At 38.0% G+C, this 15,734-nt stretch overlaps 1 protein-coding gene across 1 annotated transcript in view; it reads right to left on the reverse strand.

Moving 5' to 3' along the window:
• Nucleotides 1–15,734, reverse strand: part of LRAT (lecithin retinol acyltransferase) — a 63,353-nt gene that overhangs the window by 40,349 nt on the left and 7,270 nt on the right. Inside the window, exons 8-11 of the mRNA XM_031066405.1 lie at nt 7,379–7,575; nt 5,064–5,128; nt 4,684–4,790; nt 1,496–1,607 (exon numbers count right to left, since the gene is read on the reverse strand). Of these exons, the coding sequence (XP_030922265.1) occupies nt 1,496–1,607; nt 4,684–4,790; nt 5,064–5,128; nt 7,379–7,575 (481 nt within the window). The remainder of the gene's footprint in view (nt 1–1,495; nt 1,608–4,683; nt 4,791–5,063; nt 5,129–7,378; nt 7,576–15,734) is intronic.

Here is a 15,734-nt window from a genome sequence, read left to right on the forward strand (position 1 = left end):
GTTTTCCCTGGGATTCTATGACTTTGTATTTTAAATGGAAAAGCAAACTCCACTCCCCAGTCCTTTTTCTCTAACTACCACGGCTGCTTTCCAGATGAAAGCTCCCCTGGCTAGTTTCTTCTAAAATGCTGGAGGAAGCATGAAAGGCAATAGAGTCTGATTTCCTGTATTTCAGCCTTAGCTCTCACATCCTGTTTCAGGCATGGATGAGAAGCATATACAATGGTGATAATACTCTGTTTACTTTTAATATAAGACCTGGGAACTGAGGCTGGAAATACAGAAAGTACTACAAATACTCTCTCATTGAAAAAATTTCTTTAATGTACTATAAGTAAGACAAACTGAACAATCAGGAGGGAGAAACTCCTCTACTTCAACTCATTATTCACTTTGTACAGAACTTCCTGCATAACAATTCAATTAAAGAATACATTACAATGTGTAATGATCAGGAGTTGGTACACACTGAACACAGACAAGCTGAACATCTGGAACATCTGTTCCTCTATTTCAGAATTTTGATTCTGCACTCTTAGTAAGACACTTAAAATTGCAGGTTTTATGGTACTAAAATGAAAGAGACCACATTATAAAGCTCAGTCTTCAAGAGGCAACTCTTGCTGCTTTGCTGAAGGAAATGGAAACTCAAACACTGAAATGAATAGCTGCAGATATAACTTGACCAATTTCTAAGAACACTCAATTTCACTAGTAAGAAGTCCACTGTCCTTCACTATACCACATTCACATTTCCTTTAGATGCAAACTGTTGGATAAAATGTCGGCACTCGTAAGAACAAACTCAGAGTTGAGTTTTGCCACGTGTACCTTAAGGGTTTTGCAAGACTGCCACTGACAAAGAAGAATTAAATGCTACTGTTTTGGAACAAACTAAACTGTCTAAATATTTAAACTGTGTCTAAGTGAGGACATGATTTACAGTCTTCTTTCTTTAAAAAGGACTTTCATTCTCTAGATTAGGAAAACAGACCATGGATATCACAGCTGCATTGGCTATGGCCATCATTCATATTTTACATATGCACTCACAGTGCAGAATTACATAGCTGAAGATTATTTCTTCAGTACTAGATCTGGTACTCACAGAAAATTTTGAAGTTGTGCAGGCAACATAAATGTTGAGATTTCCTGACTGCAATATTTATAATGTGGTCTTTTTGCATTACATCTAATGCAATTTAAGTCTATGCCACAGAAGTTATTATAATATGGTATTTCTTTAGGAGACCATCAGAACAAAGTACAACATTTTTGTAAGATTTTGTATCAGTGCTTCTGGAAGACCCAATACTGAAAAGACCTTGTCACTGTTAATTTTCTACATTAAGTAGTGACAGTAAATTCTTTGCAACATGAAGGGGTGAAATTCCCAAGATGATAATGACTTCCTTTAAAGTTGTGGAAAAGATAACAATATGGAAAGATTAAAAGAGGTCAGTAAAAGTTTAAGAACACTCCACTGCATACTTACACCATCTATACTCCTTCTAGCATGAGGTCCATATGTATCTTCAGACCCTAAAACCTGTATGTTAACTGCACTGTAATCTTCATACCCAAGCTGACTGAAAATAAGACGAGTCCTGCAACAAATTATTTTTTTTATTAGTAAACGGTCTCAAAATGATTATCTGAAGTAGCCCTGTGTGGACCACAGAAGTTAAGTCTGTCAAACAGCTGTATAAAAGATTTTATCAGTTGAAATATTGGAATTTTTAAGGATATATATTTTGGTTGGTGAAACAAGTAACTTTTTTCCTTTGGTGGAACATTTTGAACACGCTGTTAATCTATCACTGTTGTCATAAATATAACCAGAGCACCTGAAATAATGAAGCAATGTACAGGACATTAATACAAGATATAATTTTTTAATTGTCATAAAGAGATGGAAATGTGTTCACACAACAGAAATGAGACCACCTTTATTTTTGATGAGATAAAAATAAGACAATCTCATTTAAGGTAACTGAATTTGCAAACTGTGTCTGTACTAAGTTATTTTAAATTATTTATCTACAAACATTACAGTTACAGATACTACAGTTGAAAATACATTCTGTGGGTCATTTTTAGCCCTTTCATGTGTTAGTAATGCAACAAAGAATCATGAAAATAGAAGGACACCAGAGGTATTTCAAAAAGACTTCTTCACACACATATTGCTAAATCCCTTCTGCTTTCAATAATGAATAAACAAGCAAAAGGAGAAGTACACATGAAAGAAGGAAAATAAGTCATCTTACAAGCTGCCAAAGCTGTTCAATGTCTTAGGTTAACAACTAATTTGACCTGTATAAATGAAGCACATTAAATTTGTGCGCCTTCTTCTGCACTTGCTGCCATTCAACTACTGGACAGAACTTAACCTAGAACAGACTGGAAGCTGGGTAGTTGAAAGATCACATCCTTAGAACACTCTCTTGAAACACAGACCCAGACAGGCTCGATCAATGGCCTAAAGACAACTGCATGAAGTTCACTCAGGCAAAGTGCTGGGTCCTGCACTTAGGTCACAGCAAGCACAGGCAGCACCACAGTCTAGGCCAAGGTGGCCTGAGAGCTGTTTAGCAGAAAGAGAATCTCACATGCTGGCTGACAGGCAGCTGAACACAAGCCAGTGTGGCCCAAGAAGGCCAGCGGCATCCTGGCCTGGATCAGCAATAGTGTGGCCAGCAGGACCAGGGCAGTGACTGTCCCCCTGCACTGGGCACTGGTGAGGCCTCTCCTTGAGTCCTGTGTCCGGTTTTGGGCCCCTCACTTTAGAAAGAACATTGAGGTGCTGGAGCACAGCCATAGAAGAGCAATAAGGCTTGTGAAAGGTCTAGAAAACATGTCTTAAAAGGAATGGCTGAGGGAGCTGGGGGTGTTTAGTCTGGAAAAAGGCTAGACATAAAAGGAGGGTGTACTGAGGATGAGGCCAGCTCCTTCTACTGTGCCTGCAGTGAGAGAAGCAGAGGAAACGGCCTTAAGCTGAGACAGGAGAGATACAGATTATGTATCAGAAAAAAATTTCCACTGTTCAAGTTGTCAGGCACTGGAGTAGGTTTCCCAAGGAGGTGGTGAAGTAACCACTCCTGGAGGTATTTAATAGATGTCTGAATCTGGTGCTGGGTGATGCGATTTAGGGATTATAGTGATGGAGCTGAATTGATGGTTGGACTTGCTGATCTTAAAGGTCTCTTCCAACCTTGACAATTCTATGAATTATGAACAGAAACCAGTAAAAAAAATGGATGTCAACATTTCTGAAACAGTTATAGTTACTGACAGAGCATCCTTTGAGAGGGATCAGAACAGCTTAATTCTTATTCTCTATCTGGGCTGACATACACCAATCTTCTGATGTGTCAAAGAAACAATTCCACATATTAAGCTGTTTAAGACTACATTTGAGATGCAGAATGTGTATATTGTAATTTTCAAAACAGAATTAGCCCACAAGCATGCCTAATGGGCTAGAGGCCACTTTTCACACCAGTTAATCAGCCCTCAAGTACCTCACTTCAGCTTTCCTCTAATGATTACTCAAGAGAGCACAGTATACAAGGCTGAATTAATTTTCTACATGTCAGAGATAGCAGCAGCACTACAATCTGTTTCATTCAGACAAAGATACACATAGTCCAGTCTGAAATAATGTCCAAGAGCAAATATGAAATGGAAAACATGCCATTCTACTTTTTTCCTAAAATAAACATCTAGGTTCCAGAAAGATGGCTTTCCAGAGGTTCTGAGTCTCTCAATTTGCCACTTCCTGATGGTTTTTTTTTATAATTTGATTTTCTCAATAGCTCTTGGATAGGAGCTTTTAGCATTCGCAACTACACAGCCCCTATCAGCCTGCTCTTATCTGCCATATCTCTTGAGGGAAGTCAGATAACTCCTCCTTCACCACAGTGCTGCACACAGGCACATGAATAATCACCCCAAGTTCACAGTAAACCTTGGATTTATGATTTTCCAAGTGTAGTTTCTGCATGGGTCTACCACAGGACGGGGAGGAAGCTTTATATAAAACATGGCACAAGGAAACAGATCACTTAACTAGAAAGACTGGAGCTACTGGAATAAGCACTGAGAGATTTCTGATATGGAATTATATTTAAGAGGAATTCCTCCATGCCCAAATATACTGGCATGACAATACAACTGAAAGTTTATCACTCTGTCTTGGAATCGTAACTCTGTCCTAAGAAAAAAACAAAAAACAATCACTGGGTCACATTTTAGAAAGCATGTTTTAAACACAAACTCAGTAAACTCCCTATATTTCATATCAGTAAGGCTTTTCATAAAAAAGTTCTGCGAAAGCTGCTGAAAACTAGTTTCACATGGGTTCATCTCTGGTATCTAATAAAATTTAATCTCAATCACAGCTTGTTCCTCACTAAATTGGGTCTCTCTCCAGCTACCTATTTTTAAATGTATTTGACACTTTTCTCACTCTGTCCAACCTAACTGAAGTGCAGCTACATACTGACAGGTTTCTTGAAAAGGCTACTTAAGTCTTGAAATGTCATCCCAATAGGAAAACTATCATCTTCTAGGATTCTTACAAGGTTAGTAATGTTGCCATCATGTGTCACTGTTCTATTTTCATCACATCTGGAAAAAAAAAGAGCAAACCAGATTCCCTTCCAAGACTCAAATACCAACCTTTGCAAAATAGCTTCTGCAGTGCGTTTTGCTTTTTGAACTGCCTTTGGGCCTCCCACTGGACAGACAGCAGTAGCTCTGAAGCCATCAAGATAAGTGGCATTTACCTAATGATAAAGGGATTATGAAGTTACATGGAATTCAGAACTGATAGGCTATAAATGCTCTCTGGCAATCATTATCTATACAAATACACACTTTTTAAACAAAGTAACATGTTTTTGCATATAAAATGAGGCTTGCCTTTTCAAATTTTCCACCTCTTTCTTTTACTCTTGGGGCAGACAAGATAAGGATAGTGCTAAGTTTTAGCAGTGTCTCCAAAATATAAGATTTTGTAAATCAAAATATACCCTTCACATCAAAAAATGAGGGAATACCTTATAAAATGTTGAAGGAGGCAATCCTTTTGCTCCACAAACTTTCACTGCTCCACCATCAAAACCTATAGTGGTTAAAAATCAGTATTTCAGCTTCTTCAATATAACTTCAAAGACATTCTTTTGTAATACATATTAATCAAATGCACTTAATTAAAAAGTAAATCATTGATAGCTCTACTGCCAGAGAAGAGAGAACCTTTCAGAAAACAGTCCTTCCAGCCTTAGAAAGCACAGCAGCAAACTGGTGACTGAATTTATGTCTGCCATGAGCCTTTTAAAAGGGCGATTGAAATGTTTATTCATGCACTTAAAAATACTTAACAAAGAAAGCAGCCTTAGGACATTAGACTCAACAGTTACATTCCTCTTAATATCCAGTTATTGCACACACACACAGAGCATACAATTTACTGCAGCTGGCTGGAGTGGACTGCAGTCCCTCACTTGGTAAAGAATCAAAGCAAGATGAGAAACCAGCAAGAGCTATTGGCTGAGAGCTTAGTAAGTGAAGGGTAACTTGATGTTAGCTTTCTTATCAATAACAGAAACAGTCTGAATATATTTTCCAGGGCAATAACCACATTCAGTATTAGGAATTTTAATGCAAAAAAAAAGAAAAGCAGAAAATTGCTGGGATGCCATCAGGTTCAAGCTTGAGCTGGAGAAAATCAGTAGGTGCTACTCCTTGAAAATCAGCAGTGCAGGATTAGCACAGCACCTCATGTTTTAGAGCCAGAATTATAGTGTAGTTCACCTGTGCCTAACACCTGTATTTGCAAATATTTAAGAAGCAGTTCAAAAGCCTTATAAAAATACTCTGAAAAGATCAGATCAGAACATATCTAAAAAAGTAAATGTCACCAGTACAAATTTTACACACCACTCAAATAACATCATCACTGTCTCTCAAGACTGACATGAGGTTAATTTAACTCTCTCAGTATAGAGCTACATCCTTCCATTCAGGGTGAAGATCTGAAAGAGTTTTATGTTCCAGGTGAAAGCATAGTACAAGAAAACAAATACCACAAAACCAAATGCATAGCGTCCATTGACAAAAAGAAAACAAGCACCTCTCAGCTCAAACCCTGCAAGCAATCCAGCAGGACAATAAAACTAGCAATATAAACAGCAAAATTAGATAGCTTGCCTCTTTTTACTGGTGTACGTGTCAAAGCACTTCAAACTAAAATATTTAAGCAATCTGCCCATTTTCCATCTGTTATATTTCTAAGAGGACTAACTGAAAGTTCATGTGAAAGTTCATTTTAAGTTCAAACATGTCATATCAGGTCATTTGCAAGCTAAAAGTTCATAGGAAGGTTAGGGATTCTTTTTTTAAAAAGAGAAAGACTAGGGGCTAAGAGCAGGCTGGCCTTATCAGACTGCCGTTTGTTGCATGAGCTGAAGATTCACTGTACCATGTTATGTACTTTTTTACTCAAGCAAAATATTTTTTATGTTACCACATTTTCAGTTTTATCCCAGTAAGTTTTTAATTTGAGATTTTGATTGTTCTAAGCTTTAGGAAGATACTTAGCATTCTGTCACAAGTAAGTTTCATTAGAAGGAAAAAAATATAATATAGGTCCAGTAAAAGGTAAACTCTAGATGACTGTAGATAAATTTTTTTTCAAGCTGTTTTACTCAAATTACAGCTCTTTGAATCTGTTAAGCCTGGGGTTTTTTTGGTTTTCTTCTGAAGCTAAATTCTGAACACACATTATATCCATCTTTAGTCTACTGGCTGTTAAGTGTTTTAAGGATTGCAAATGGACTTTTTAAAAAAAGATTCTCTGGTGAAAATCCTGTACCTAATCATTCTTCTACCATGATCCATCTAAATGTGTAAGAAAAATGCCATTACCAAGCAGTGCTTTGAAAGACACAGCCTTTCATTGCCACCAACACTTCAAATGCCCTAAGTAAAACCATGTACAAAACATTTTTTGAGAAATTTAGCTGCACTTTAAAAAAATTAGTGAAATCATAATGAAGCTGTCTTGATGTTGCTCACACTGAATAAATAGTTTAAGGACTTGACAGGTGCAAGGCAGGCATTAAAAAGTAAAGCAAAAGGAGCAGTGATCAAAAATATAAAATAGTCAGCCAGCAAGATAAATAAGATTATGTTTAAAATTTCTAAAGGAATTTCTAGCAGAAGCCCTTGAAAGTATCAGTTCAATACAACATGACTCTAAGGAACTGATTTAACAAGAAATATGCAGAGACTAAATGGAAATTAAAGTAGCTACTTCTGTTTGATAACACACTTCATTGACAGAGATACCGTTACATGAAAGAAGACTAACCTGGAATTTCAGTGATGGAAACCTGGGAAAAGTCACATGTAACATCTGGTAAAAGATAGCGCTGAGGATTGCCCAATTCATACACCAGCTGCTCAGCTACAGTGCCAAAAGAGATCAGTCCCCCTGTGTCTGGTGGTTTGGAAAGAATAAAGTCTCCTTCAGAGGAACATTCTACAATGGGAAAGCCTATGTTGTGCCTAGAATATGAAAAACATTAAGAAAAAAGCCTTATAAATACCAAGGGAAAGTGAAAAGAAATAATAATAACACCAGAATTTCATAGTAATGGCCAATCAAGTAAAACCTGTCAAGAGTTACAATTTATCTGTTGTTTCTACAGAAATATACACTAAAAAACAAGCCCTGAAGGAACACCTCAACTGAAATAATATGAGGATGTAGTCTATTGTCTGGCAAAGAAACACAGATAAAACAGGAGATTCCAGCTGCAGACATAGATGTAGGGAAGGGAATGGAGAAAGACACCAACAGAAACAGTTCAAGTAAAAAGAAGCTGAAAGAATTAGAGGACTATGATTAAAGATGTAAATTTAGAGTAAAATAAACCACGGTTAATTCTAGCCCCACTTGGCTACAGCAGCACACACAGCATGACGGTGAAGACATGTAAATACACCCTGCACTCTGGATTTGTAAAAAGGCAGTCATAGAAGGAAGAACAAACTGTGCTGGGAACCTCAGAGATGAAGGGAAGCAGGAAACAGGAATAATCACACCTACAAAGGATAACTTCGCATGTCAATAATAAATTATATACAGGAAAGTCCATCTGAAAACAGAAAGACATATGAAAGTAAAGATTTTCAGTACATAGAAGACAGAATTAACAGAAAATTAAAAGGCACAGCAAAAAGAAAAGCAGTGAAATTACGGACATGTTCATAAATTAAGATATTCTTCTTCCTCCTCACATTCTCACAAGCAAAATACACAAAAAGTGATCAAAATAACTCATAATAAGAGGCACATACTGGTCATTACAGTAGCAGGGCAGAATTTTCAGGATTGTGTAGACAAGATCCAGACATCTGCTTTTCTAGCTAAAAGGCTTTCATTTTTTTTACAGAGAATCTGAGCAAAATTAAGAACTTCAAATTTTTCAGAAGTACGTGAGAATTAAAATTAAGAGTGCAAAGATTCTTCTGAAAAGTCTACATGGCTCCCTTCCCTCTCACAAGAAGCCTGAAATTTGTAAAAGTTACAACATAACTTTTATCCCACAACATAAAATGAACACAAGAAGAGGAGTTGAGGAGACACAGTCCTTTGCAAAACCTAAACCATTCTAAAAAGGTCCTGATAATGAAAGGTGGTGAACATTACCACGCTCATTAAAGCCAATGACCTTCAGGTCTTCCACACAAACTTAAAACCAGTTAATCCCTCAATTTAATTATTTTTTGGGTGGTAGTGGTAACAATGTGCTGAACATACAACTGAACTGGTTATCAGCAAAGGTTGCATGAACACAGTTTGTATAACATAAATCCGCGAAGTCTGACAGAAAGTAAGCAAAAATACCAGTGAACTCTTAAGGGACATTTGTAAAAGTTCATGAGAGTTTGAGCAGATTCCTTATCACCAAGAATATTCAAACATAACTCCATTATTTTAAAGAAAGGATTAAGACAAGATCTGTTACCAGAGATCAGCAACTTTTAACACTTATAGCAGACAAATTTGAGAAGTATGGTAGCTGGTGGACACCACATCAAATCAGTTAAGATAATACTTCATTTGACTGGTCTTCGAAACTATTTACACCACTAAAAAGATATAGGAAACCAGAAAAGCCTACCCTGGTGAAGGCAAAGAATCGAATGGAATCAACAATTTCATATTGCTCTTCTAGTGGGGGGGGGGGGGGGGCGTGCGGGTGGGGGGGGGGGCGTTGAGGGGAAAAGAAGAGAGAAAAGATGGTAGTAGAAGTATGTACTATTCAAAATTTTGAAGTGTGACATAGAAAAAAACACCCAAAACAGCCCTCAATTCTTGGTCTGGAACATTAATGTTGGTAACAGACTAATGTGTAATTATCTCCATTTTAGATGCAAGGAGACACACAGAGGAAGCATCATGATTTGGCCAGGGTAACAAAGCAGGATCAGTGACTGAACAAGACTGGAATTAAGAAGCTTTTACCCTCTCAGTTCCATGTTTGTGTGCTCGACCCTACTACCTATCTGTCCTGTCTTAAGGCAACAGCACCCAGTGCCCTGATAGCACACTCAATTCAGCTTCATCAGATCAGGTACCCAGAAGAGACACCACTCACGTGAAGACAGATCACCCAGAGCAGTCCATGTCCATGCACTGACAGCCAGTGTCCCTGCTGCAGCCCACTGCGATCTCAGTCATCAGCACATGCAACTCTTACAGTACCCTCCAGCAATCTTTGCTTTGAAGGAAGAACTAAACTGTAGACATTCAACTTCCTACTCTGAACCATTCAGTCTACTAACATTGATTCAACTTCATTTTGCCCAACTTGCACTCTCAAAACCCCCAAACCATTAAAAAACAAAACCCAAATGTAATAGTAAGACAAAGTGAGAAATTTCATCCCCTAGTATGATCAAAATACAGCAGATATTGTTTCTCTCCTGTGGTGTTCAGGGTACACCACCACCCAATGAACTTTTCTCTATGGGCAGTTAGTTGCAGAAGATGTGTATTCCCCCAGGTTATGCCAGCCCTGAAAGCTTCCCTCACTTTTTTAACAATTCACAACATAGAGATGCAATGATCTGGGTTCTACCTGTATTGAAACTGGATGACTGGGAAAACACAAATACCCAGTACCATCTCGTAGCAGATGGCACTAATAACCCACATTAACATACACACGCTTAAGACAAATGTATTTTGTAAACTGCTAAAAGACATTACTTAAAATTAATTTCCACCTTGGAAACAAACGGGTCTGTCACTCCTAAGATACAGTCAAGTGACAGCTACTAAAATCAGCCATAAAAAGCTCTTTAGCAGCAGTACCTGCCTTGTTCAGGTATACCACAGGCAGTATAGTCACACCATCACCCTGACCACCACTTTTAAAACAGCGACTCTTTGCCTGATTAACTTATAAGTTTTACTGAATGACTACACACCACATGATATCTGCTTTGTGGAGAACATGCCACCTTTAGGCTGTCCATAACCCATAGCCAAGCTGTCCTTTTGTATAGTGCAGCAGCAGAGTAAGCACAGAACTATGAACTTCAGCAACTATGGTCATGGCATCCAAAGGTACCTTGGCAAAGTGGCATCCTTCACCAGTAAAAGAATTCCATCAGTTCAGTGACAAAATTCCTATGTAGGATGAGGCAGTAGCAGGCAATGGAAACAATTCCCAAAGGGAACTAATACAATTCATTCTAATTAAATTACATAAATTAATAAAATACAGTACTAGAGATAAATATCAAGTACTATTTTTAAAATATTTAAGCAGTTCTTTTAGCACAGGGTCAATATACACAAGTAATACATATCAGTTTGTGAGGGGAGATGACAACTGCCATTCTTTAATCCAAAAGATCCATTTCAGGTTGCATGTTTGCCATTTAGCAAGAAAATCTATTATATATGAATGTATATATAATATAGACATTAATAAACCAGAACACTGAATGAGACCAAGCTAAGATTACACCTCAAAAAACCCCTCCAAACTGGGCCTAGATAGGAGTTAACAGTTAAAGCAGGTCTTAGTGAAGACCTACAGCACAGGAACAACCAAGTTACAGAACTGGTTTTGCTGCTGAAGCCTCCATCTCAAACCAACCTACTCTTATAGTAATCAAGAATCTGAGTTTTCTGTCAAGTTCTCTGCCTGCCGACAACTTACTCTTGGATTAATTTTTTCCATGAAAATGTTATTTTTTCTTCAGCTTTGGCTCTCAAAAATGTTACAGTTTATGGGCATGTCATAGGTGATAAATTAATCTGTCTAAGCAAGGATCTCCTCCCTGTCTACTCTGGAACACTACTCAGAAGCCTCTGAGGAGCCATCAAGATAAACTTCCTCCTTGTTTTGCCATTGTTCTTACACCACTTGCATTACAAGGAAAGCAAAATCCATGACGAGTACCTTGGCTCTGGGAGAAAGACATTTGAGATGGAACATGTATTTCTCTCATCAAAAGCGTCAAATCCCTCAAGTACCCCATTCTAGCCACTACTGCTCAATGGAGATTACTGGCAGCAGAAGATGGGACAGGGAGTGGAGTACATTCACTTGGCAGGGGAAGCTGCTGCAAGAATGAAAACAAAACCCCACAGCAATGCATGGTGGAAGTGAACCAGGATCCAAGTAAGCTGTGGTGTGAACTTTTAGCTTTACAACTAATGCAGCTGCCTGGGACGTGACTCAGTGAATGTCGCACCAAGGAGAGCTCTGAGCCAAGCTTCTCAACTCCTTAGCTATGCATTTTAACCAGAATGCTACTAGGCAAAAAGCAGAAGCTCCTACCACTTCTAGCAGTGTTTTGACAACAGGTTTGAAATTGTTAATACATCAGGCAAGATCAGCACAAACTTACAAAGTAAAGGTATAAACAACTCTTCACACGTAGGTATAAAAATGTTTCCTAACATGCAATTCTGCTTTAGGCAAGACTTACTAGTTGCATCACTTATGCATCTGACTAGGGCATTTCTGACTATGTCTTGCACCTCCAGTTCTAATGGCCAGACAATTTCAGGCTAAACAGACCAGCTGCCTGGTGTTCTCACCTGCCTGGAATAGATGGTGCTACAGAGAAAAAAACATTCCACACTGTTGAATGGGACTTGCATGCTGGATTTTGTTCTAGTCCCAAATTAAGAAATCTGGATCCAGCCCTTAAGAGTCTACAGCTATTGACTTACCCTTTTGGTCATCCCAGGCCAGAGGATTATGCAGTCTCAACCAATGTACACTCTTGGCTTAGGGCAAAATGTCAGTGTTTATCATCTCCTCAAAATGATTATCTACTGATCAGCCTTAGTTTATTCTCTCCTGCATTTCAAAACAAAACAAAACAATGTACTAATCACCCACTGGCACTAAATAAGAGCAACAGACAGCAATGTCTGGGGACAAATGAAATTAAATAGAGATCTGTGAATTATCAATGTAGTTCTAGCAGTACAGTTCATTTTCACACATGACATGAATTCCTCACTGGAAGCTGTAGACAATGTAATGTGTAATGTCTGTTAACAGACATTAAATAGGGAGCAGTGATGTATTATCACTTATGCTGACCCTCTGCTGATGTGTATTACTATACAAATAACAGAAATGGAGTGCCTTTTTTGATAACACTAACTTAAAATCAGAATTTAAGAATGCACATTACTCTTTCTATAGACTATGAACTAATGGTTTCTTGTACTTTCTCTGCTAAACATCAGAGAATTCACACAAGGGAAGAGTCAAGCACTCACCTTCTCATTGGAAAAATAAACAGCACCTATCCCCTCTACGTGTCTATCTGTCTTCATGAAAACTGAACAAAACCTTACAGCTTCAAGATTCCCACCTACAAGTCAAATGCACTAAGGAGATACACACAGCACAAATCCCAGTGCCTTAGGTGACCACAAAGAAAGCAAGTAAGTTTGGCTTCTATCAACTAAAGTAACTTGGAGAATCACAAGCTGGAACACGCACTTCACTTGTTTTACATTAAAAACTTACTTTAAGGAGACAACAAAGGAAATGAAAGAATAGCTTAGGTTTTAATAATTAACCATTAAATGCCCACACAAATATTCCTGAGATTCAAAGCACCCCTCTGCAGTGGAATTGAGTTCCCAAAAGTATCTGCATCAAACATTTCAGGAAAATTAGAAACAAACAAACAACCCCCCCACCCACATCAAAAACCCCCCAACTAAACTATGTTGGATGAATGAAGTGGATTCAATCCAGTGCCTCAATACTCACTGAGACATGATAGTAAATGCACAGAATGTAAGCTCTAACTTGCCTGGTTTCATTTAGATTAACTAAAGTACTCTTGTTTACAGAGTTAATTATTTCTGCTTATGCACAAACAATAGACAGATAAGATCCATAAACATGAAGTGTAGCAAATTCTTTGGGTTTTGTTTACAAGTTAGAAAAAAACCATACTCTTCAGTCCTTCTTAGACAGAAGAGCCACGTGGATTACTGTTGGAGAGAAAAAACCCCAAAGACAGTCCAAAAAATGACGGTGGCTGGAGGCTAAGAAAGCTCACCCTCAGCAGTGAGGTGTGAGGAGGAGAGAGGCTGCCCTCCAGTGTTCAGTTTCCACACACCAGTAAGTGCAAGGGATGAGTTTTCTGCTCTTGGGCTGCACAGATGCACTCACGGAGTGGGAAACTCCTATGTGAAAGGCACATTCATGATAAACACAGATTTAACTTGGCTTCTTCCCCCTCCTATTTATTGATTTAATTGGGCTGGTTTGGATTTAACATTAGGTACCACCCACACAATTCTATTCAGATCTAAATTTATGCATCTAAATAAATCAACTTTTTTTTCAGGAGACTGTTAAAAACATCATTTTTCCTAAATGAGGGAGAAATCATTAACAGACACAGTCAAGTAACTTCTGCAAACTCTGTCAGAGCTCTGTTGACCTACTTGCAATATAGCTAGTTAGTGGCTGCAGGTATGGCATGTTTTGCTCACTACTGAGACTGAGATACCATGTGATTATTGTATATTATTATGAATGCATTATCTGCATGCACTGAAAACAGATTCATTTTCATTCAAAACCCTATGCCACCAAATTTCTTTAAACTCAAGAGAACAGGTTACTACTAAACTATTAAATGGGAAATACATTTTTTGCATCCCAAGAGTGTTCATAATGTCTGCCCTCCATGCTTTTGGGCCTAAATATAGCAAACTACAATCTATCAGGAAACCAAAATTTATCCAAATAATCTCCTCTCTGCCTTCCTTCTCCCCATATTCTAAGTGGATGTACTGGATCACAATTCCACTTCAGTTAGCAAAGTGGATCTCCACTCTACATTTCAAAACTTATAATCAAAGCTCATATATTATTCTAGCTTTGACTGGTGTTTGTAGCTTATCATACAGGCTGATGTGTCACATTATTTTATTTCAAGAATTTCATCAATTACATGTCTAAGACTCTAAAATTGCCAACAAACTGGCTAGTTTTAAGGCACCATGATCAATTCTTTAGCAGACTTAAACTAAAGGAAAATAAATAACTATTATATTAGCACAAATACAGTCATGTATGGTTTCAGGGCATGTACATATATCCAAGGGGACAAGGTAACAAAGCAGTATCAGGTGTTAAACCTCTATGTTCTTTAACAGAGATTCAATTCAGCATCAGTCAGCTCTAAGCCACAAGCTTACTATGATTTTAGACAAAGTTCTGTGATTTTACAGATACAAAACTATTAGCTATGCATATTCATGTACATAAACTCTTCTGTAAAATTAACTATTCTCACTCCAATAGCTCACAACTTAATATATTCAAGCTGCCTTTCTTTTTTAAAGCCAGACTGACACTCCTCACAGAAAAATCCTTTAAAAATAAAGACCTATCAAACATTTTAATAACAAAATTAGTATTCTGTTTTTTCACTTTGATCCTTTTATAAAACAACATCTTTTGAAGTCACAGTTACAGAAGATTTTAAGAAGTTTCATGATGCAGCACAATTAAATGATTGGGAGAGACATCAGAATAGGAATTTCCAAACCAAACTTATTACTATAAACACTCTCCTTTGATTTCCCATAGAATACAACAGTGAAGAGTGAGTGCAGTTTGTTCAGTAGCCTTCCAGTAGGTGAGAAGAAATGTCCAATCCTGTTTGTTTCAACGCCATACATGCATTCACCTTTAATCAGCAGTGCTCAGAACTCAGAAAAGCAGCACACATCTTTTAGGATCACACTCTGAATCAGAAGCAGTAGTCACTACAAGAAGAAATAATCCAGGCAGCCCTATGGCTCCTCAGACAGCAGGGCACAGCCCTGCTGGGTCAGCCTGGGAACAGGAACACACTGTATTAAAGCACTCTTCTCTCCTGCACCTCCCTGCTGCTCTTCACCCTTTCCTCCATCACATAAAAGAAGAGCTGCCTTTCTCATGATATAGCAAACAAGATTCCTCCCTCTCATCAAAATACAGAAGTAACTGCAGTCAGAACCATGCAGAAAATGTGTTCCCCAACTACTGTTAAAAACAGGTTGGCAAAAAGCAGGCTCCCCCAGCAGGCAGAACAACACACCTACACATAACTCTAATTCAACAGCTCTGAACAGAAGATACACAGAACTTTTTGGAAGGACTGTCCAT

This window comes from Geospiza fortis, unplaced genomic scaffold (assembly GCF_000277835.1).
Source record: "Geospiza fortis unplaced genomic scaffold, GeoFor_1.0 scaffold40, whole genome shotgun sequence".
NCBI classification, from domain to species: Eukaryota; Metazoa; Chordata; class Aves; order Passeriformes; family Thraupidae; genus Geospiza; species Geospiza fortis.